Genomic DNA, 23,956 nt, shown 5'->3' with positions numbered 1-23,956 from the left:
ACAACAGATGTATCTCGCCTCCACAACGAGGGAGGCAACATTGTACACACACCCCCACACACACCCATCCATCCATCCAACCATTGAATTGCAGCCAGGCAGGTCTGCAAACTAGGATGCACAGCCAGAGAGTGAGAGAGAGAGAGGAGAGAGAGAGAGAGAGAGAGAGAGGGAGGGGGGTATATGACACCCATGTGCAACAAACCAAACCCACCCACTGTAACAAACCAGGACTCAGACTCTGACGAGACATGATGCTGCACTGTTTTGGATGAATGATAAAGCAAAGGCTATATGAGTAGAGGTAGAGAGAGAGAGAGAGAGAGAGAGAGAGAGAGAGAGAGGCTATATACACGGTCCAGTGCTTTCACTAGACGTTTGCAGATGAAGCAGCTGCCTGTGATTTATTCGCTCTTAATAATTATATCTACATTGAAGGATTTGACTTGCTGTGTTGGTCAGCTGCATCTTCTGGTCAAAATGTAACCAACCATCAAATTCATAGACGAAAAAAAGAAAACCTTTTGAAATGGGATGAAATAAACAAGTCAAAACCAGCCTGGGATCAGTCAAAACGCTGCTTTGCTGTCTATTGATCACCGAGGACATCTAAAGGACTAACATCCATAAGGTATATATATCCTCCAATTATGTAATATCCATGACTGTAACTTAACCATGATTATTTGAGTCATTTTGTTTGTATATGAGTACCTATATACACATCATGCACTGACATAAATCATGTGCATTTCGTTATCAATTCATTTCTTTATATAGGATCTCTAGAGACCATGGATGCTTTTTTGGACCAGATCTGGAGGCCGTCGTCGCTGACTATACTGCTGTCCTCCGTGACGTTCCTCTTCTCCGTTCACCTGTGGCGCTGGTTCCGCCTGAGCGTCCTCCGCCGCAACGGGCAGCACCCCTGCCCGCCCGGACCCTTCCCGTGGCCGGTCATCGGGAACGCCGCGCAGCTCGGCAAGGCGCCTCACCTCACGCTCACGCGCATGGCCAAGAGGTTCGGAGACGTGTTCCAGATCAAGCTGGGCTGCCGGACCGTCGTGGTGCTCAACGGCGACTCGATCCGACAGGCGCTCATCAAGAGGGGGGCCGACTTCGCCGGCAGGCCGGACTTCACCTCCTTCCAGTACGTGTCCAACGGCGACGGGCTCGCCTTCGCCACCGTCACCGAGTGGTGGAAGGTGCATCGCAAGGTGGCCCAGTCCACGGTGCGCATGTTCTCCACGAACAACATGCACACCAAGAAGGCTTTCGAGAACCACGTCATCTGCGAGGCGAGGGAGCTGTTCCATCGGTTCCTGCGGGAGACGCAGGAGCACCGCTATTTCCAGCCGATGACATATCTGGTGGTGTCCACGGCCAACATCATCAGCGCGGTGTGTTTCGGAAAGCGCTATTCGTACGAGGACGAGGAGTTCAAGCAGGTGGTGGGTCGCAACGACCAGTTCACGCGGACCGTGGGCGCCGGGAGCATAGTGGACGTGATGCCCTGGCTGCAGTACTTTCCCAATCCCATCAAAACCATCTTTGAGAACTTTAAAACTCTCAATAGGGAATTTAGCGCGTTCATTGGAGATAAGGTAGCGCAACACAGAAAGACGATCCAGTCGAGCGACATCAGGGACATGACGGACGCGTTCATACTGGCGATGGACCAGCTCAGACAATCTGCCACAGGGGTCCCCGTTGGAAAGGACTACGTGCCCCCCACTCTATCGGATATCTTTGGAGCGAGCCAAGACACCTTGTCGACGGCGCTTCAGTGGATCGTCCTGATACTTGTGAGGTACGTGTATAGGCTAATGAACTAATACTATAATACTATATATATATATATTATAATAATTTATAGAAATAAATCAAATCAGATTTTAAAATCTCGACATTTTAAATGCATGATAACGGTTGTTAAAAGGATATGGTGTAACAAAAATGATGCCATGAAAGTAGATCAGTAGGCCTAAAGCTCTTCACTATTTGCCATTGCCCAAAACTCCATAAACCATATAGGCTGAAGTCAGTCAGGCACTTCAGTAACACCGTTATGTAACCTATGGGTATAGCGCCCTGTAGCCCTGGTCCAGTGCTTACAGCGAGTAGAGCGAGTCTCGCTGTAAGCACTGGACCAGGGCTAAGCGCCCTGCAGCTGCAGATATAGGACCAGAGAGCACATGCATGCTGATAACTGCGTGCCAGTGAAAGTGATTAGGTATAGGGTAAGTGGTTTTCTTTGGTTAAAAATAAGTGTTAAAAAGTGTTTGTTCAGTAAGAGTCTCCATGTCTCTCCAGCTTTTTATTAAACATATAAATTCAGTGTCAGGTCGGGATACCAATTTTAGCCAATCAGGATAGAGAACTCAGTCAGGATACAGATTAAACAAGTGGAATTGTAAGTGATGACACAAATAAATCAACAGGCAGTTTTTGAACTGTCTGGAACACTATATAAAAACATAAGCTGATAAATGGCTGTATACTTTCTCCTGATTGGCTGAGATAAAATGTATTTTCTGTTTATTAAAGAGTTGGAGAGACAGGGAGACCACACTAACACTCTATAGCAATAGTGAATATAGCCTATACTATCAGAATGTAGTGATTTAACATTTTAACAAAAAAACGTTTTGTTTTAACCAAACAAAATCACTTACCTGTGCCACCACTTAATGCAAGTGTATTATGACTATTTTCCCATCTCTGCCCTTCTGAGACTGTATCTCAAAATTACATTGGTGACTGAACCGCTTATCCATAGTCGGGTTGCGGGGGCAACAGCTCCACCAGAGAGCTCCAGACTTCCCTCTCCAGAGTAGGAACGAAGGTTGCTCGGTAGACAGAGAGCTTTGCCTTCTGGCTCAGCTCTCTTTTCGTCACAACAGCATGCTGCATAACTGCAATACTGCCCCTGCCACTCCAACCAGCTGACCAAGCCACCCAGGCTCCTGGTCAGTCATGACCATAAAACATTTGATTCTGTGTCAAAACATATGAAAACTTTTTTATGGTCATGATTCAACTAGGAGCCTGGATGGCTTGGTTGAAGGATTAAATGAATGTAGCTATATATTATTTTCTGAAATCTATGGGGAAAATGGAATTGGGTTTTCTGTGGCACTACAAAATGGTCGCCACTGTTATGCCCTGTATATGTTTGATAATTCTATCAAACCTCATCTATAATAAACCTCATCTATAATAATTAGGATATGTGTTTTTAGAGCGGTGCCTATAACCGCTCCAATGACTGGCTGTGTGTGTCTGTCTATATGTCTGTCTGTTTAGAGTACGAACAGCTGCAGTGACATAAAGTGGCACATTCACACTGAGCACTATAACTATAACTGCAGCCAGCCAGTGGTGTCATTTTGAGCGGTGCCTAACCGCTCAAAACCACATGACTATGGCCGTGTGTGTACGTCTGTCTGTTTAGACTGTAAACAGACTCCAAACTTTAGAATAGCTACAATACCGCTGGATGACCAGCCTAAAGGGCCATTCACACTGAGCACTGTGAGAAGATACATGCATCCGCATGGGTGACGGCAGACTGCTAGGCGAGCGTTGGTGCTTTGGCATGGGGGGTCAGATCAACATATGGAATGAATTCTGTACTGGCCATAAATGGAGTTTGTCTTGAGTGTACAGGGTTTGATGAGGTCAGACCAACATATGGAATGTCAGAACAAGGAGGACGGGTGGTGATGGATCAACTTAAAAAATGTCAGAACAGGTCAGCTCCATATATGGAGATCTAAGGGTTTGAGGTGAGATGTTGTTGCTGACTGGCTCCATATATGCAGATCTAGGTGATGATCCATGTATGGTCATTGGTTATCCAGGGTTAGATGAGGTCAGTGTCGTGAACTTTATATATGGAGATGGCCATTATGGTGGTGTGACGTGTCACGAGGCGCGAGGTCACGAGGCGTGACCATATATGGAGGTGTGATGTCATGAGGAGTTACCATATATGGAGGCGTGATGTCACGAGGCGTGACCATATATGGAGGCGTGATGTCACGAGGCGTGACCATATATGGAGGCGTGCAGCCAGCTAGCGCAATTGTTGAGCAGCCTGCACCGCTCAGTTCACACGGGTGTGACATACACTTGCTGTCACTGTGTGTGTGAACTCTGTTGGGATGTACTGTAGGCCTAAACTGTAGCTTTCACCTGTCAATGTATACAGGCATGCTGAGCAGAAGTAAACTGTAGCTTTCACCTGTCAATGTACAGGCATGATGAGCAGAAGTAAACTGTAGCTTTCACCTGTCAATGTGGGGCGGTAGAGTGGCCGCATGGGAACCGCAAGGATCCCAGTTCGAACCCGGGTACCTCCAGAGTCAGTGTCGAAGTGTCCTTGAGCAAGACTCGGAAGCCCTAACTGCTCCTGATGTGCAGGTTGGTGCCTTGCATGGTTTCCGCCGCCATCGGTGTGGCAATGTGTTGTGTGAATGGGTACATGTAATGCACGATCTATGTAAAGCGCCTTGGATAAAGGCGCTATTATAAATGCACCATTTACCAATGTATACAGTCATGCTGAGCTGATGTAAACTGTAGCTTTCACCTGTCAATGTACATACAGGTATCCTGAGCTGCAACTCCGCCTCCAGCAGGAGGTGGACAAGGTGGTGCCCCGAAGCCGTCTCCCCACCATCGAGGACCAGCAGCAGCTGCCTTACGTCATGGCCTTCATCTACGAGGTGATGCGCTTCACCAGCTTCATGCCGCTCACCATCCCCCACTCCACAACCACGGAAACCTCCATCATGGGCTACACCCTGCCCAAGGACACCGTGGTCTTCGTCAACCAGTGGTCCATCAACCACGACCCGGTCATATGGCCACAGCCGGAGACCTTTCGCCCGGAGCGCTTCCTGGACCAGGACGGAGCCCTGAACAAAGACCTCACAGGCAGCGTGCTCATCTTCTCCCTGGGGAAGCGCAGGTGCATTGGGGAGGACTTGTCCAAGATGCAGCTGTTCCTACTTACCTCCCTGCTGGCTCACCAATTGCACATCACGTCAGACCCAACCAAGCCACTTTCTATGGACTCTAATTATGGGCTGACTCTGAAGCCCCATGCCTACTCCATAGCGGTGTCCGCACGGGACAACATGGATCTGCTGGATGAGGCCAGCAGGCAGTCTACGGACGGAGGGACTCGGGAGGATGCGGGTGGACATAGATCAGACTGAAGAAGAAAAAATGTAAATGAACATAATGTAGGCATTATAACTACAACATAAACAATGAAGGTTGGAAGGACAATATACACTGAAGAGACTCAGCACCTGCATGCAATCAGGTGTCCGCTAAATAACTTAAATATAAATATACATTATATTTATACGTAAGCTGAAAACTCAGGCAAAAAAGTCATTCTTCACTGCTTCACAGGACCGATTCTAGAGACACGTTTGCTTTTTCCAAGTATTGCGAAGACATTGCGGTCTCTCTCACTGGACACATTGTTTATACTGTGCCCTACATGAAAGAGCAAAAAAAACAAACAAAAAAAACACCATGTACTGTATGCACTGGACACCAATTTCATAATTAGGCAGGAGGCATAGGTGATTCTTTCATTTCATGATACACTCAAACAGCACAACAAATGCAAATTGAATGAGGGTCTTTACTGAATTAATGGATTGCGACCCATTGGGTATGCTGGAGTCAACATAATATGGTGTACTGGACCTGACAATGTTGTACTGTTAGTTTGACACTAAATAATCAGGATACACTTTGGGCTCGGAACTGAATTAAAATATGCACTGAGACTTAGATATAAATATGACATTCAGACATTACACTGTGGTCAGAATGAACCCTACACTGTATATCTATTAAACACAAGCTTTTAAAAAAAAACATCTTTAAGGGCTTCCGTCAGCCCAAAGCCCTTGAAATCTTTGCTGACCACGATTACCATAATCTCACCACATATTATAGAATAGCTGCTACACTACATCCTGGCTATTAAGTGTAAACACTGGAATTCACTCTGTAACGAACTATATGGCAGAATACATATCATTATGAAACTGAAATGCATTAAGCTTGTGTAAATTTAGCTATTGCCATGATGGAACACCAGCTCACATTGCATTCATACGACATTCCGTATGTTGTTCCCTCAACCGAATGTCTAAATCTAAATCTAAATGTTCACAATGCAACGTTTGTGATGCCTCGTGAACTTGTAGATCTGATATTTTTTGTTCAGTGTTCCCCCCCCAGAATATGGATGCTAGGGCTCAAGTGCATGGTTAAACCTAACGTTGACCATAAGCCCAGCCTAAAAAACTGAGGGACCAAGGGAATACACTGACACCACGCTAGACAGGAACGCCCAAAAAAGTCACATCCGGGGTAAGAATTTACCCCGGAATTTTCTATGGCTTTTCTTTTTTCCTTAATCACATACGCATCTATGCCGATGCTATCTAACTTGCGGAGGTAGCGTGCCTTGTCCACGGGCAACAGATCTTTCAACGTATGGCATTGCAAATACGTTTGATAATCACTACTCTGCTCAATATTGTTTTGAAAATGCCGCAAATTGCATTGCAGTGAACGAGCGAAAATCACAACTTCCCCCGTTTGTGGGCGGAGTCACAGTTTGAGGCGCTGTTTACGCGCCGTGGTGTCAGTGTATGCATACAGGGCTGACTCTGCCACGAGCACAAGCAATGAAATAATTTCACAAACAGACTGATATGCACATGCAGTGCTTCAACCATTTGTCATCCGATGACATACTACAAATGCATATAGTTACTCAGGAATAACGAATAAGGCCTATCAAATGCCAAATGTTTGACCTAGAATGCTTCTGAATGTTAACTGAAACATTATGACCTAGATCTTTATTCAAAGGTCTAGGTTAAAGCGCATATATGGGTACCAAACATTAACCATTAACTGGCTGCGTATGTAGCTTACGAATGTTGCTAGTCTGTGAACTGCTGTACTATGTACCAATATGACATTACTAATGTTAGATCTATATTAGATCAGTGTTATTAAGACATATTTTTTGTGACAATGATTTTGCTCGTGTTCCACTACTGCATATATAAGCTTGAATGTCCAAGACGCTGCTCTTTGTAAAACCTTAAACCCTACTATTTAAGTTCCTTGGAGAAGATGCCAGTTACAGTACCAAAATTATTTCATATTATCAGATATTAAAAATGTACACAGCAACATCATGAATGTTATTTTTTTTAATGAGTGTCAAAATGGAGCCTTATAGAGTTATCATCTTTACACTCACACAATTGAATTAACAGTTAATTGAATTTTGCAGTGTATAATTGGAACAACAGGGTAAAATAGGTGTGTTTTATATCCTTCTATCCATCTAATTTGTGTCTCTTATCAATAGATGCATACAATACAATACATAATGCCAGGCATTTGACTGAATTTCAGATAAGTTAAAACTGGAGATAGATGACAAGCACCAACCACTCATCTCTGGCTCTTGTGGAAAGCTACATTTTCATTAGTTGTTCTCTATTACTCTCAAAATGTGGAAAATATAGCTATATCCAGAGTATCCATAAACATTTAAGGGGGAATCACACAGTGTATGGCTAGTATAACATTTTATTCAGTTCCCTTGATTGATAAGTTCAGATAAAGAAATGTTTGACTCAGTTAAGTCAGTGCCCCATTTAATAGGAAGGGAGCAGCTCCAGGCAGTTCCTAAAATGCCTGGAATCAGGCTGTGCAAACTGTATGATATAGGCCTACATGAATTCTTAAAACCGATGTGATGAGTGCAGAATAAAAATCCTGCAAAACAAGATTTTTGCCATGAACCTTTTTAGACCCATTTTAGATCATTTCGGACACTCTTTCACACCACCACCACGTTGAATCTAACTTTGATTTCAGTAGTTTCGTTTTACTCAACAATACTGCGGTAAATAATGTAGAACACGTCGTTGATTAAAAACACATCCACAAACCTCCGTCCCACTGACTGTGCATCAACTACAATGTACTTCTTGTCATAATTCTTGCATCCTTTGTCAGATAACACAAATTAGATGAGTACAGCAAAAGGCAATATTCACTGTATAGCTATACAGCTTTTATTGTAGCTGTATCTTACAGCTGTGATGTTATTCTTGAGAGTATTTCTTCATACCCTCTTTCTAGAGCGGACAAACTAACTTGTTTTGAGTGATATTTTACAGTAATACTAAATAAACATTTTATTCATTATTTTGTATTTCTTTATGCAATTTTATGAATGTTTAACACAGAAATGTTATTTTCTGTTATTCACTAATACATAAGGCATTGCAATCCCAAACAGTTCGGCTATTCTTCAAAATCATCTGGGTTAACCTGCAAATCTTTAATACGGTATATCATATTCAACTTGGATGCATAGTAGCTTCAATAGAGTGGAATTCTCTGCCACTATGTGCTCAAAATACAAGACAAAATAACTAGGCAAAGGATTCTGTCTGCAAAGCAAACAAATGTGTATAATATACTGTTGTAATTTTCCATCACAATCCGCGGCTGATGAAGCGTTAAGGCTGATTAACATGTCTCATCCACTGTCAAGAGGGAGTTGAGAAGATGTGTACTGTATTTTGGGCACCATGCCAGGTCAGGTGGGAACCAAAGGGAAGTGTTTGGGAGAGCCCTTTCCCTGTGTGGCGTTTTATCTTGGCCTCCCAGAACATCCTGTACTTGATCAGCGAGAGGTTCGCTGCCAGCTACTGTAAGCTAGTCAAGTTAGTGTGCGTGACAAATCCAGATGAAGGTAGATGATTACTAATAATACGGCACTCAGCATGCAGTTTTTCTCCATCTCTCCCCACTTCTCTACTAGGGAAAGTTGTGGACTCTAGGGACAATTTCTTTGGGGATCTTTGCTTGCTGCAAGATTAGTCTGGTAGTATAGAGACCTGCCACTTTTATGTTTAATATAAATACTATACTATGTCATTTTGACTTTGAGAAATGTAATACCGCTCTGCAACATCACAAGGCTAGGGTTTATTAGTTTTCCCTCGTGAATCACAGGAAGCTGCAGCAACAACTCCCAGTGCATGAGCATTAATTACTGAGAAATGAAACTGGCCTGTTTATGCCGAGACTTTCCCCAAGCGGTCATAGAGTTGAGAGAGAGAATGTATTAATTAAAGGATGGCCACTTACTGTACGTTTGAGGAGTTTGGCAGAATGTTCATTTGTAACTCAGAGAGTATACAGAATGTCTGCAGATGTGAATTGAAAGTAATTTACAATGACGTGCAAACACTTGGGATTTGGATGCATATTATGGATGCATCCAGCGTGGTAGCCTACAGTATAGACATGTATACAGGCCTAAACATCTGCAGCCAACACCAAAGTACATAGGTGTCTCAATATGTTTATAAATTTACCTCATTATCTCAACATTGTGCAAATTAAATGCTTTTTTAATTAAAAAAATTACCCGTTAGGGTTAGGGTACGTCTGGGGACGTCTTGGGAAAAAAAATTGTGTTAAGTTATGTGTCAAAATGTACCATTATGGTCCATTCGAGCGCCGACGCGTGGCACTGACCACCACAACATAATGTGCATGAAGGCATTGATACCGTAAGTTGAAATACTGCAGTCTGTAAAGTTTGACCATTTTAAATTGTCTTTTGAGAAACAGGAGATCGATTTAAATAGACAAAGGTCTGCACAGATAAAGAAAAATAGCAGGTATGTCTGTGAAGCTAGTCGTTTGTTTCACAGCACTTTAACTTAAAACCTTAATTGACTGGATTCCCAAGGGCTCTATACTAGCCCCCCTCCTGTTTCCAATCTAAACGTGGGTAGATTACCTTCTACAGCAAGTGTGGAATGCCCTGACTCCATCCCTCAAAAAATGCAAAATACTGGCATCCTTTAAAACAGGCTTGACAATTGACCTTTCAGCAGGCCAAAGGGAGAGGAAATAATAATGTATTGCATTTTATAGCGCTTTTCCAAGTGCTCAAAGCGTTTTACAATGGTTAATTCATTCATACATTGGGAGGCGAACAGTCGATGCCAGCGTCCTCACATTCACACACCAATGGTGGCAAGCTCACACTGACCAACCCATTGGAGGCAATGTAGAGTTCAGTGTCTTGCCCATGGACACTTCGACATGTAGACAGGAGGAGCCGGGAATCAAACCTCTGACCCATGGATCATTGGACGACCCTTTTCTACCTCCTGAGCCACAGTCGCCCTCGAAATGATCAGGAGCCATCATTTCGAGGGCGACTGTGGCCCTTAGTCAAGTGACTACCACCTACCTCTTTACCCCCTTCCCTTTTCCCCAAACCTATAGGCCTACACGTATTTATTTTTTGTGATGATTGTAATTTTCTTTCATATCATGATTATGAATTGAATACCCTGGACCCGAATGGAAACAAGACTGCAAGGACCTTTTCACCCCCGGTGATATCCGTTTAGAGTAGACCGAGTTGGTCAGAGGGTAAAACAATCACTGCCAGAGAAATGAGTTCTTGCAAGACTACACAAACAACGGTGTTAATCCTAATAAACCTGGCACAATTACAGTACATGTCTGCAAAAAAGGAAGGCAAGCCTTAAAACTACAACATCACTCAATGTCACACAAGAACCTGCCTGTTGTTCTATTGGTTTTGGACTTGGACCAATGTCAATATTTGGTTTATAATAAAGCAGAAAAAAAATCCCCCATAACATTTTAATCATGCACTCATATTTAACTATTGCCATAGATGTCAATTTAATTTGTTTTTAATAATGCGATGAATCTAGAGTTGCAATACCATCCAGTGATAGCCCATTCATCCAAATTGCATTTGCGATCTGCTTGTATCAGACACCAACATTGCAGCTCTAGGGCAAGTTTGATAATATCCTCTTTCAAACTGCAAAGCTTTTGTTTCATAAAAATCCACCGTACACATGTTATACTAGCTACTTTCTGTCAGTGTTGGAGTTTGGAAGCAGACAATACATTTCTGCACACATTTATGTTCCATGCAGTGTCAAACATTACAGTATGTACTGCAATGCTTTTTAGATGCAAGTAAACCACCTGCCATCCTCTTGGGTCAAGTCAGAGCACAAGTAAACCACCTGACATCCTCTTGGGTCAAGTCAGAGCACACATGATGTGAATGTAGCCTAGGACAGTGGCGGAGGTAAAATGGTGTAATTATAGCACCTTTATACAATTAAGTGCAGTGGTTTTCAACCCTTTTCATATCAAGGCCCATTATTTATTCTGCATTTGAGCCACGGACCACCATTTTATGTCATTTTAGCCTCTCAGACGCAAAACTTAGAATATTTTGTTATGGTTGGGTAAGATTTTTGTCCACATTTCCACGCTGTATTGATGTGGTACCATTAGGAGAGATAACAGGCAAATGTCAATCAAAATAACAATTCTTCTAACTCTTGAGAGTGTAAAAAGTTTCATTTTACGCTCTCAAGAGTTAAAGATCTATAAGGCTCCATTTGGGTACCAACTCTGGGGACCACCTGGAACCTCTGGGGACCACCTGGAACCGCCTCAAGGACCACTGGTTGAAAACCACTGAATTAAGCGCTACAGAATGCATTATTACACTACATTCACACATTCACACCCTGAAGGATGGAGGAAACCGTGCAAGGCACCGACCTACTCATCAGGATCACTTAGGGGTAGGGGTTGGCTCGACCTACTCATCAGGATCACTTAGGGGTAGGGGTTGGCTCGACCTACTCATCAGGATCACTTAGGGGTAGGGGTTGGCTCGACCTACTCATCAGGATCACTTAGGGGTAGGGGTTGGCTCGACCCGATCACGTGGTTGGAAAGAAAATAGTGATCGGTGGCCTACTTGGGAACCGGTGGTCAAAATGTACTACACTGATCAGCAAGGAACTCAATCAAGAATTGGTCACCAAGAACTGTTACTTTTGTGCATTACCCACTGTCCCTCCAGGCTATGGGATACATGTCCACCAGTCTGTGCAGTAATGGGGTGAAAGATATTTGCTCCTCCTTTCGGCTAAAGTCACGCAACTATTGTCCTGTAATCATCTTATTTACACATCAACCCATTTCTTTTCAAATGCAGAGAGAGAATAGGGGGATGACATTCAGAAAATCGGGAATCAAACCGGGGCTTAATTGCTGATCAGAACAGTGCGTCCATGCGGTATGCACAACACTCTGCTATTCTTTCACCAAAATACCAACAATGAATGAAGTAGTGTTGGCCTCATTGGTCAAGCTTATAAATATAGCTGTGGTCTGCTGTAGGGTACATAAACTCTGTGCCAGCTTCTAATAGTCCGGAGGCTTAGTGAAAGGATAGTGCAATAAAAGCGTAATTTTTTGCATGATGGTTTGTTAGGGTCAGTTATTGAATTTTAGCCTAGGAGCCCTTGTCAAATATCTATTTTAAATATCAAATTGCAAGACTATCATTATCAATGAAATCCGCCTAGTATTTTCAGACTATATACATCATAAAATTATCAGATTATTTCCAAATGTGATAAAGTTGACTTATTTTGACATTATTAAAGTCACAGAACATGAAATATCATCAATAACACCTTTATTGCAATGAAGAATACAAATGAACTAGAACTCGACCGGCCATCGGACGGTCTCGAGCCACGCCATCCAGGTGGCCAGTTGTCTGGGTGGCCACTTGTGCAGGGTGCCCACTTGTTCAGTCAGACTACATTTTGGGTGCGATACTGTACCATACTATACTGTACAATACTGCACTGTACTGTACCAAACGGTACTGTACCATACTGCACTGTATGTACTGTACCAGACTGTACCGTACCGTACTGCAATGTACCATACTGTATGTTACTGTACCATACCGTGCTGTATTCGGTGCCTGTGGTCGGTGAATGTGGAAATTGTGATATAATTTGCGTCACAGCAAAATGTTAACCGGTGTTATAACCGGTTAATGTTATAACTGGTTGTTGTTATATATACAGCATGTGCCGAATCGCACAGCAGATATAGGTGCTTTGTCTCAGTGCCACTTAATGTCAATCTGCCCCCCGGGTTCTCTAAAACAGACTACTGGCAACAGAAGGACAATGTAGCATATGTATGACTAGGAAACATACACTTATAACTTAAAATTACACTGGCTCTGACAACAAGAACAAAATAAAACCAATAAAGTTTTTACTGTACTGCTGAATTGTTTCAAACATGCTAATTAAGTATTCAATCAATCAGAAACTCACTCACTCACTTTTGATTGATTACTTAATTGAAAATGCATTCAAAGGGATACAGACACAAGAAAGCCGTTAGGCTTGTTTCCGTTCTGGTCCTTTTGGGGAAAGGGGACGGGGAGCACGCTCTCAGTGCCATAACAAAGATTTAAGTTAGATAAATTAGCATGTAGTTTGCTCTTTTCAAATTGCCAATTACTTTATTAATGTAATACATTTGCCCTCACGTATTTGTAATTTGTAACAAGATACCTTTTGGTGCATTTGTGCCCATCTGTGACTATCGCTAGCGGGTCCACCTGAATCAACAAACAAATGCTTTGCAAACCATCAAACAATATCATGTACAGGTGTGAATAAAGCCAAGCATTGTACAAATCAGAATTGCACTTGTTTAATTACAGTCAGGTAGCGCTCAGCAGTGTACAGAGTAATCTCTAGGTAGTGTATAATTTATAAGACAACTTCAAGGAACACTGTACATCACCTTGGTAAATCAAAATACATTATTGTTTTCCTGACACTGTATAACAAAAAAATATTTTACATTTTTCAAGTAGCGTTCATAAAGTAGATAGCCTCCGCTTGAAAACAAGGAAATCAAACAGAGGAACATGACATAGGTAGTAGAGGCCTGTCCTCATCCCAAATGATATACAAAAACACAAAACCTACATTACTTGGTTTCATTGGATCATATAATGGCTAATGATTACACAGTATTAAAGGTTCCTTGCTAGAATTATTTATTGATATCAATTCTACCATAGGGGGGTTTTCAATGTATTCAGAAAATAATATCGGTTTTGGTTTTATGACATAAATTACTCGTGTTATAATATCTCAAACGTGAACCATTATGTGCAATTACTTAACTTCTTTACTTAACTAAGATTTTCGTGGTGAGCAATGTGTTAATGCCATTCCTTTGTTTGCAACAGAGCTAATTTTGTGAATCTATCCAAAACCCAATGCAAATATTCCACTCGCAATCTGCCATGGGAACACACGCATAGCATAAGTATCTCCAGGTTTGCCTTCAAAAAGACATCATCCCTGTAACACTAAAATAATAAAATGTTTAACACGTTAAAGTAAGTTATGTTTTTTTTATACATTAAAGTGATACTGTGTAACAATTCATAGTTTTAGGCGGCTTTGGTCTCTAAGAACTGGGATTCCCAAAATGCAGTTCACGGAAGTACCACTCAAAAAAACAAACAAAAAATAAATGTTGCAGTTTTAGTGCTGAGATGATCACAGCCTTGTCGGAAACCGTGTATGTATTAACTTTTTGGTACATTGTATCAGCTTAAATTTACTGTGTGTCGGGTACAGACACATGACAAAAAACAAGTTTAGAGTTGTCAAAATACACATTAAAATGTGAAAAGTATACCAGTAAAAGATTATGTAAAAAAATAACTTTTCTTCATATCACAAAAGGATGGGTAGCTGCCAGAAGCGGTATACTGTCGTAAGCGACAGTATACCTGTTTTTTTCTGTTTTAGTGTTTAGCTAACACTTCTGCCATCCTGGACGTGGCCCAGTAGTGTCTGTATAATAATGAAACTTAGGCAGGAGATTGACTAACAGGTGGACGTAATATCCCCAACATGATTGCAGATAAAAGCTCTAAACGGATAGAAATTGGAAATTTTAAAATGGATTAAAAGATTTTTGTTTGTAAAATCAGTTGCGCATATATACACACAGGGTATATATATATTTACATGGCTAAAAGTTAAACGCCAACCATCCGCCGAATGCTGGTGGCGAAATAAAAATAAAAACGGCCCGATCTGCTCCATCAGCCATTTATATCGGTGAGCGACGTATAAAATCGTTTTTCCTTCAGTGTTTTATCTCCCGTTTTAAGAACGAAAAGGAAAAAAACTAAATTGCGCTCGTTTAACATGGGCTCCAACGCTCCTTTTTCGAGCCGACTAATTGTTTGAATTGGAATGCAAACTCAAGCACCATGGAAACATACCAGTGAAGACTAGATGACCATTGCCTGCAATTTCACTGTAAAGCCAGCAAGCCAATCACTATTATGCCACACCTCCCTCTACAGAGAGAAGCTGGACAACAGTGTTTAGGATGGAGACTACACTTCCCTCTCAATGGCCGTGATTCACTAAACTGTTTACACCCATATTTTGGGTGTAAAGGAATGCAGTGCAGTGAAAAAGAGGGCCAGAGGTCATCGAGTGGTCACAGATCAGCATGTTTGTTTGGGTGCAACCATTGTTGGAGGTCTTGTTTTGGCCAGTGGTGCCACTTGAATGTGAAGCAGGAGACAAAACAAAAACAGGAAATGGAGCGGAGGGAACACAGGCTCCGCCGTGTCGAGGTGTCCTCGAGACACACTGGTGCATATACACTCATCCTCAGTGCAACTGGATATTCAATATAAAATACATTTTTTTGATCTGACTATTTAAAATATGACACTGGGCATACTGGATCTTGGATCAGGGACCGCGGGGAGACACATGCTCGCAGCTCACATTATCTTTACAGATAAAAGACAATTCACTTACAATCTGTGAAATATTCACTCTTTCACCCTTGTTAACGGTATTATCCTGCAGACCTGATTGCAAGACGGTCTGTGTAGATGTCAGATAATACAATCAGATACAATGTAGTGCAGTCTGTAAGTTCAGATATGACTTGTTTGTTTTTTCCTGAAACGGAGTGAACCATAATCTGTTTAGTCTACCTGTTTGCTTTTAGAACTGACAAGATGGTTTTAACTATGAAGAGCATTCAAGTGTCCCATAGCATAAATGTTACAGGTGTAAGCCATGTGTCCTAATTGTCCTTGAGTGCCAGAGGACAACATCTATTGTACATATAGCTCTGAAATATCCTTTAGCATAAATATACAATTATGTCTGTGTGCTCACTGGAACACCATAGTAGCTTTTTGAAACAACCATCCTGCCCCCATACACACACTCGCAGAGTGAATTAAAATTCAGGGAACACACACACACACACACTCTCACACGCGTGAAGTCGTAGATAATGGTACCAGTGGAGCATAAAAAGGTCCTTTCTAATCCGTGGAAAAAGTGGCCCCCGAAACATTGGAGAGTGTGTTCATACACCAAGCGATGGGCAAAGTAAGTCCAGCTCCTTCTGTGCTTCTTCATCCTAGGAGAGAGGTAACGTTTTACAATACAGTACATACACTGGTGTGACCTCATTCAGCTCTATTCAGTCTGGCTCTAGCCGTGTTATGATACAGTGTGGCTTGTGCCCCCAGCCAGATGACAGACAATAGCTACTGTATGTCTGATCGAAGAAAACTACTTTTTCCCCAGCTTTGGCCATATAAACTATACATTTCCTGTTAATGGCTTTAAAGCAGTGGTTGTCAAAGTGGTCGTAGTCGTAGTCAATGGCGAGGGAGAGCGAGTGCATTTTCCGGCAGTGGCATCAGCCGCGGAGTCTCCGCCAATTGCCAACAACACCCGTGGCAGTGTTTCTCGGCGACGCCCTAGCCCAAACCCTAACCTCACAGGCAAGCCACGGCTGATATTTAACCAGCAGCGCATGTCAGGAGCCACGGGTGAGTTTTAACCAGCGACGCCGACACTCAAACCCTAATCTCACAGGGAAGAGACGGGCAGCACATGTCTCGGCAGTTGCGGCGTCGGCCGCAGAACGGACCGACACTGTCGCGGAAAGTAGCGGCAGTTGTAATAATCCCCCCCACCTTCCCCGCACGCTGGGCAAGACCTACGCTTTGGGGCGGAAGTTGCAGGATTTTGGTGGAAGTACCGCTCAAGGAAATGACGTTGATGCTTTACAAATCATTACATTCTCTGTGAATGAAACAAGTGTTGTGATTGGTCGGAAAAATATCGTATCCGGGGGAAAATACATCTGACGGATGTTTCCGGACCGACACTTTTCTCTTTGCAGATGAGTAAGGCTGGGACCGAGGCTACCTTCCCCGGCAGGTGCCGCCAGTTGCGGCATCTGGACTGGCGGCCGCCGGATAGACCGACACTGCCGCGGAACGGATTGCCGCTGCGGGAGAATGCACTCGCTCCTTCTGGCTTTTTCTCTCAAAAAACAATAGCTATACACTAGCATGGTGTGGCCAACGGAGAAAATACCCAACTAAAAAGCAAGTGAGGTAAAAAAGGAGTCAAATAGAGCATTATGGGTAAACAATCTTTACCTCTTTAGAGACACTATCCATTGAAGAAGCAGCATCACACATCTTTCTAGCCTCTTGTTTCTGGCTCAAGTCTCTGTAGCACTGTCCAAGAAAAATAAATACAATTATTTAATATTTATGTAATTACAGAAATCATATATTTAACATGTAATGTGGTCCCAGAATAATAAGATCTGGATATCAAATAAAGATACTGAATTGATCTTGGATCTTAACCACATGAAACCTTAGCCTGGCTAATAAGCCAGACTCAAATCACACGTGTGGTATTTGAGTCTGGAAATGCTGTGTATGGATCTTGTTTCCCGGGGGGCGGGTTCAAACAATTTCTCTTTGACGCAATTGGTCAGAGCTACTGTCAGTCAAAGGTCTCAAGCATTGAACATCACTGTACCAAAGCCCGCCCATATTGCATACCGTGTCCCGATTGGCCACACCAGTTCTCTGGTGTAGGAAATGTGGGCGACTGTGGCTCAGGAGGTAGAGCAGGTCGTCCAATGATCCATGGGTCGGCGGTTCGAATCCCGGCTCCTCCTGTCTACATGTCGAAGTGTCCTTGGGCAAGACACTGAACCCCAAATTGCTCCCGATGTGCTGGTTGGTACCTTGCATGGCTTCCGCCGCAATCGGTGTATGAATGTGTGTGTGAATGGGTGAATGTAATGCACAATCTATGTAAAGCGCCTTGGATAAAGGCGCTATATAAATGCACCATTTTACCATTTACAATTGAGCCTCTCCAGACCGTAATCCGCCGGCAGGCAATTTTTTTTTGCCAACGGCTGATTCGGTCTGGCTAGCATCCCTATTCCCTAATGAAAAGTGCAATACAAATAAAATGTCTTCTTCTTCTTCTTCTTGTCATGTCAGGATAGTTTCAACATTCAGCAAAAAAATAAGGATTTTGGCTAAATAGCAGATCTACAGATGTACAGATGCAGATGTACACGCTCACAACGCAACATACTGCAAGCTTGTGGATCGCATATTTTCAACAAAGATTTGGTGTGGGGGGATAAAGGGACAGACCACTGTGGTCAACAAAGAACATAGGGTTGAATTGGTTAAAGTCACATACTAACCTTGGCTAAAAACACAAAGTTCGTTTTGGAATATCTGGGACGGATCTCCTCTGCCTGTGAGTGCAAGAAGATACAAAGAGACAAGTTCCATGGTTAACAATTGCAATTTAGGCATTTAGCAGACGCTCTTAATCCAGAGCAATTTACAGTAAGCAAGCACAATACATAAAATACATAGTCATCAAGAATCACAAAGAGTGCTATGTCTACATAAAATGTTATCTAAATTAAAATAGTTGAGCCTTTGCATACACCTGTAAGGTCGTCGAGGCTAGGGCAAGTGCTACAGCAAGTGCTACGAGCTGAGATGGAGTCTGAAGAGGTGAGTTTGCAGACTACGGGAGAAGATTGGGAGTGAGTCTACCGTTGTGTCTATGGAGTTAACATTACTCTAATAGACCCCCATGTGTGTGGTTACAATATTCAAATATGGTCTTCCCTGCATATTTTTGCTTTCTTCCTGAAAGCTGAAAGCCTTTGAGTCAAAAGTCCCAACCGAAATACACCACTTTAGTGACATCAAATCAACCCCTCCACCATTATCATACAACACACAGCTGTGGGCGGGGCTTGAGTTCAGATGGGTGGTGCTAAGGTGAAAACCAGGTATACTTAACTCATTGGGCGCCGAAATCGCCTTTTGACGCCTGTTTTCCGAAGGCCCCGGGCACCGAGATCGCCTTTTCACGCCTTTTTTAATATCAATTCATTACTCTGGTTCCGATGTGGTGAAAAGAATAATAACTATAATAAACGGTCTGTCTATGGGGACGCAGATTTTAGAACGCAAAATTAGACCAAAAACAAGCTTGATTTGTGGCTCATGTCTCTAAACGATATGATCCTAGCTTACAAAAAGTGTTTTTGGTGGATTAAATCAAATGACAATCGCGGGACATGTTACATTTTTACTTCCTGACTGGCAGTTTCCGGCCAAATCGGCTTTCAAACTAAAGGTGCTCGCCGTTGAAAATGCATGTGAGACGCTCTGAGCCCTCCACTAGATGGCACTGTGGTGCCGAATGAGTTAATGAACTGGTTGGTGTGGCCACATAAAAACTACATTTTAAGACTTTCTGTACACTTTTTGAAAAAAAGGAAATCCTCCTAGAATAATCATAATACCTCATGGTGATGTTTTAGGGGGGAACAATCAAGGCGGAGTCTTTAACATTTTAAAAATCGTGAAAAAACGTATTGTGAACGCAATATCGTGATTTGAATCGCAACGTGAGTCGAGTGAATTGTTACACCTTTTCATTTCAAAGACTCCCAGTTTGATGCATTACAATTGCAAAATGCTCGGTGTAGCTCACAGAGCTACAGCCCCATAAGCCCCACACACCCTACGGCAATTCTTCCATAGTCAAGGCCATGCAGCAGCACAGAAAACACCCGGCTATTGGTTAGCAGGAGGATATGTTGTATAACCTCGCAGGAGGTGTTTGTTGAAGCTAAGACAGCCTCTCTCCCCAGCCCCCCCCCCCCCCTCTCCTCTCGGCCATGAGCGACAAGTTCCAACAGGAAGCACTTATATCAAATTGATGGGTGAGATACTCACACACACGAGATGTTGAAGAGGACGCACGCATGGGAATATTGGCCAAGGAGCACGTTTCATTTCTCTACTATATAAACATGTGAAATGTGGGAACACGGGATTAAGTCTTTCTAAACACAGGGGAGGGGTTTGGTCTTTTAAAAAAATCTGGATGCCGATGCAACCTGGAGGCAATAGGTTTCAATTTAACGCCAGACAAATAAGAGCACTGTGCGCTGCATCTTGCAATGGGTGTTAAATTCAACCTTTGAGAGCATGCCAAAACCTAATTTAAAAAATAAATAAATACTAAAAACAAATCCAACAACTATTTGTGGAAACACAAGTAGGTGGGGCTAAGCAGGGGGTAAAAAAAAGCAGGGGAAAAACTGTAGATTCCCGTAGGGCAGTAATCTATTACTGTAATATCCTTACGTTCCTCCTGTCTTGGCAATGGTAAAGGCTTACTCATTACTAACGAGTAAGCCTTTACAATTGCCAAGACAGTAACTGTGTTTTACAGTTACTGATCCTAGTAACTCTACACTACCTTTATTTTATTTTTATGTTTTAATTTTCCCAGAGTGAACGGCTTTCAAAATAAGACGTTTTCCGTCTGCTGCGTTTTTCGAGTTCAGCCACTAGATGGCAAGTGATGGTGGCGAATGAGTGAACTTTGTATTACATAAGTATTATATTAAAACAAGTATTGAACGTATTGCTTCCACGCGCTACGTCCGGCCGGGGAAACTCTCCTGTCAGGTGAAAAGAAGCAGCTTGGACTTCTCATGCATAGCAGGAAGCATGAGGTCAGTCCGCTGCCCCCCAGGTTGGCAGAGGAAGTGTAGCGCCCAGGATTAGATTAGATAATTGACACTGGGTGAAATGGGTTGCAAAATCGTGGGATAATTTTTTTTTTTCCAACGGTTTGCAAAATTAACTCAGGACACAACCCCCCCCCACACACACACACACACACACACACACACACACACACACACACACACACACACACACACACACACACACACACACACACACACACACACACACACACACACACACACACACACACACACACACACACACACACACACACACACACAGGTGTAATGACATTACATACCTTAAGGAAGTGTTTCAGTGCATCCTGGACTGTGGCATTGGGAGGCTCTCCAAATAAGGTAGCGGCAACTTTCCTCTCAATCCACGATAACTGAGCCACCTGACACGTACACAAAAATGGTTAAGGAATTAGACATATTAAATCAGATGCAATTGAATGATAAAAAAGAAAGAAAATCCAGTCATTTGAGAAGCAAATACATATGACTTCTGTTACCATCCGGCCACTCTACCCCTGAGCCACCGCCACCGACCAATAGTATGTCTACACTAAAGCCTGTACCCTGCTCGGAAACTTGAGTAATCATGGAAATCTGGCTTTTGGCTTTTAATTCCATCTAAGGGACAAATACATGGAAAAACAAGCTGGGTAAAATATTCTAGGCTTAAATTAATTGATATATAAATATTTTTGTAAATCTCTATGGGAAAAATTAATGGGCGATCTTTCAGCGGAACCAGAAAAATCACGCCCACTGCCATGCCCTATTCCAGCCTTTGGAAAATACAATATTAAAATCCCATGATGACCAAATGAACCCTGTGTAGACTGGTCTGTTTTTCCACTGACAGTCGTTAAGAGAAGATAATAGGCGGGAGGAGGAGGAGCAGGCCTTCCTCGCCCCCATTCATCTTAGCACAACAATGTGTAATTGCAGGTGTAGCGTTGCCTTGGCGTCATCGCGGGGCCTTTCAAAGAGAACTGCTGCCTCAATGTAAACAGTAGATCATTGTTGAATACCAATACGCCGACGAGAACACATAAAATTTAACCACCCCCACCCAATCATCAGGTGTTACTTCCACCACCACCAAATGTGCTTAATCACTCACTGCCCCACCCCCATGCTCCTGTTTTCGTACAGGTGTGTGTGTGTGTGTGTGTGTGTGTGTGTGCGTGCGTGCGTGCGTGCGTGCGTGCGTGTGTGCGTGCGTGCGTGCGTGCGTGCGTGCAGCTCGCTTGGTCAAGCGTGCCGCAGCTCGCTTGGTCTTCAACCAGCCAAAATTCTCACATGTCTCCCCCCTGCTCCGCTCCCTGCACTGGCTCCCGGTCGCTGCCCGCACAGAATACAAAACTCTGATGTTGGCATTTAAAGCAACCAAAGGTATGGCTCCCCCATATCTTGCCAGCATGATTGAACCCTACAAACCCTCCCGCGCACTCAGATCAGCCAACGCAGGGAAGCTGGAAGTACCCTCACTAAAAACGCCGGGACAACGCTCCACACGTCCCAAACTCTTCTCCCTTCTGGCCCCAAAACTGTGGAATGCACTTCCCGTTGCAATCAGAACTGCAGCATCACTCCCGATCTTCCGCCGTAGTCTGAAAACCCACCTTTTCAGACTCCATCATGGCCCATAGCACTTACCCTACCCCCCTTAGACAGCACTTCTTAGACTTATATAGCATTTGAAACAGACTTATAGCATGTCATGTAGACAGCACAATAAGTGCATTGTATGTAGTCATAGCACTTCATAGTATATAGTGTATAGTAGTCATAGCACTTCATAGTATATATGTACAGCATAGTATAGCATATATGTGTAGTTTATATGTATAGTGTCATTATATAGATATGTTCTAGTTATAGTTTATATGTATAGTGTCATTATATAGATATGTTCTAGTCACGTTCTTAGCTTACGCATGTTTCGCGATAAATGCTTTTTACATATGTGATGTATTCCCATGCTTTTTGTTCTTGCTTATTGTAAGTCGCTCTGGATTAAGAGCGTCTGCTAAATGCCTAAATTGTAAATTGTAAATTGTGCGTGCGTGCGTGCGTAAGAGAACTGGATATGAACAGTGAAATTCTATCAGCCATTCTTCAAAGAAGCCGCCTAATGGAAGCCTGCTTACGGGAAAATGCTGGTTTTGTCAAGTTTTCTGCTCAATCACTTCTGACCCTGCTAGCTACACCGTTGCACAATGTAAATACCGCTGCATGCATTGCACAGTATACTGTTATGTATGTTCAATGCAAAGTCATACTATCTCCTGCTCACAGAAACCCGTTCAATTGACAGCCCCGTAGAAAAAGCTGTTCCGACATTCTCTGCGATCCAGAGTAATGTGCATTGCATAACCCATCGACATAATCTCAAGCCGTGTCTGCTTCTTTTGAAGAAAAACTTCCTGCCTTTGAGGAAACCATTGTTGTGAACAGGTTACCGGCTGTGTTAATCAACAGGAATACTTTGCACTTTGTTCATTCGTTGACGGCTGGTTCACTTCAATATACTTGGTGCATTTTGTATTAAATGAAAAGGGCCTACTGTATGTTCCCAATCATAATGATCAGCAAATATGTATGTATGTGATGATCAATAATTGTTTCTTCTATCCTCCGCGTCATCAGTGCCCATATACCCTATAGGTGGGGTTGGGGAAAGGGCCTTTCTGTGTGGAGTTTGCATGTTCTCCCCGTGTCCCCTAGGCCTAGGGTATATTACGTACCCTCACAAAAAAACGAAGAAATCCTGGTCTCTATACTGCCTCCCCCTGCTGTGTGTGCACGCGTACGTGCGCGTGTGTGTGTGTGTGTGTGTGCGCACGCACGTGACTTACCGCATAGCACCAACGTCCTAGTAGGTAGTAGGATAGGGGGTCCTGTGGCTTAAGCTCGATGGCTTTATCCAGATGATCCTGGATGGACAGAGACATGGGACAAATTAATATACAGACTTTATCCAGGTGATCCTGGAAGGAGG

The 23,956-nt window shown here is 43.0% G+C and overlaps 2 protein-coding genes across 3 annotated transcripts in view; one reads left to right on the top strand and one right to left on the bottom strand.

The window, feature by feature from the left end:
- The first annotated feature begins 358 nt into the window (after nucleotides 1–358).
- cyp1b1 (cytochrome P450, family 1, subfamily B, polypeptide 1) lies at nucleotides 359–6,354 on the top strand. Its single transcript, XM_079512118.1, has 3 exons — nucleotides 359–631; nucleotides 781–1,810; nucleotides 4,613–6,354. The coding sequence occupies exons 2-3, from the start codon at nucleotides 795–797 to the stop codon at nucleotides 5,223–5,225; spliced, it is 1,629 nt and encodes a 542-aa protein (XP_079368244.1). The 5' UTR covers nucleotides 359–631; nucleotides 781–794; the 3' UTR covers nucleotides 5,226–6,354.
- A 7,316-nt stretch (nucleotides 6,355–13,670) lies between these two features.
- rmdn2 (regulator of microtubule dynamics 2) overlaps nucleotides 13,671–23,956 on the bottom strand; it is a 42,793-nt gene continuing 32,507 nt past the window's right edge. For both annotated transcript variants that reach the window (XM_079512089.1, XM_079512090.1), the window contains exons 7-11: nucleotides 23,814–23,891; nucleotides 21,243–21,341; nucleotides 18,577–18,630; nucleotides 17,495–17,575; nucleotides 13,671–16,458 (exon numbers count right to left, since the gene is read on the bottom strand). In XM_079512089.1, the coding sequence (XP_079368215.1) occupies nucleotides 16,405–16,458; nucleotides 17,495–17,575; nucleotides 18,577–18,630; nucleotides 21,243–21,341; nucleotides 23,814–23,891 (366 nt within the window). In that variant the 3' untranslated portion in view covers nucleotides 13,671–16,404. The remainder of the gene's footprint in view (nucleotides 16,459–17,494; nucleotides 17,576–18,576; nucleotides 18,631–21,242; nucleotides 21,342–23,813; nucleotides 23,892–23,956) is intronic.

This window comes from Electrona antarctica (genome assembly GCF_951216825.1).
Source record: "Electrona antarctica genome assembly, chromosome: 10".
Taxonomy (NCBI): Eukaryota; Metazoa; Chordata; class Actinopteri; order Myctophiformes; family Myctophidae; genus Electrona; species Electrona antarctica.
This window is presented reverse-complemented; position numbering and strand designations above follow the sequence as displayed.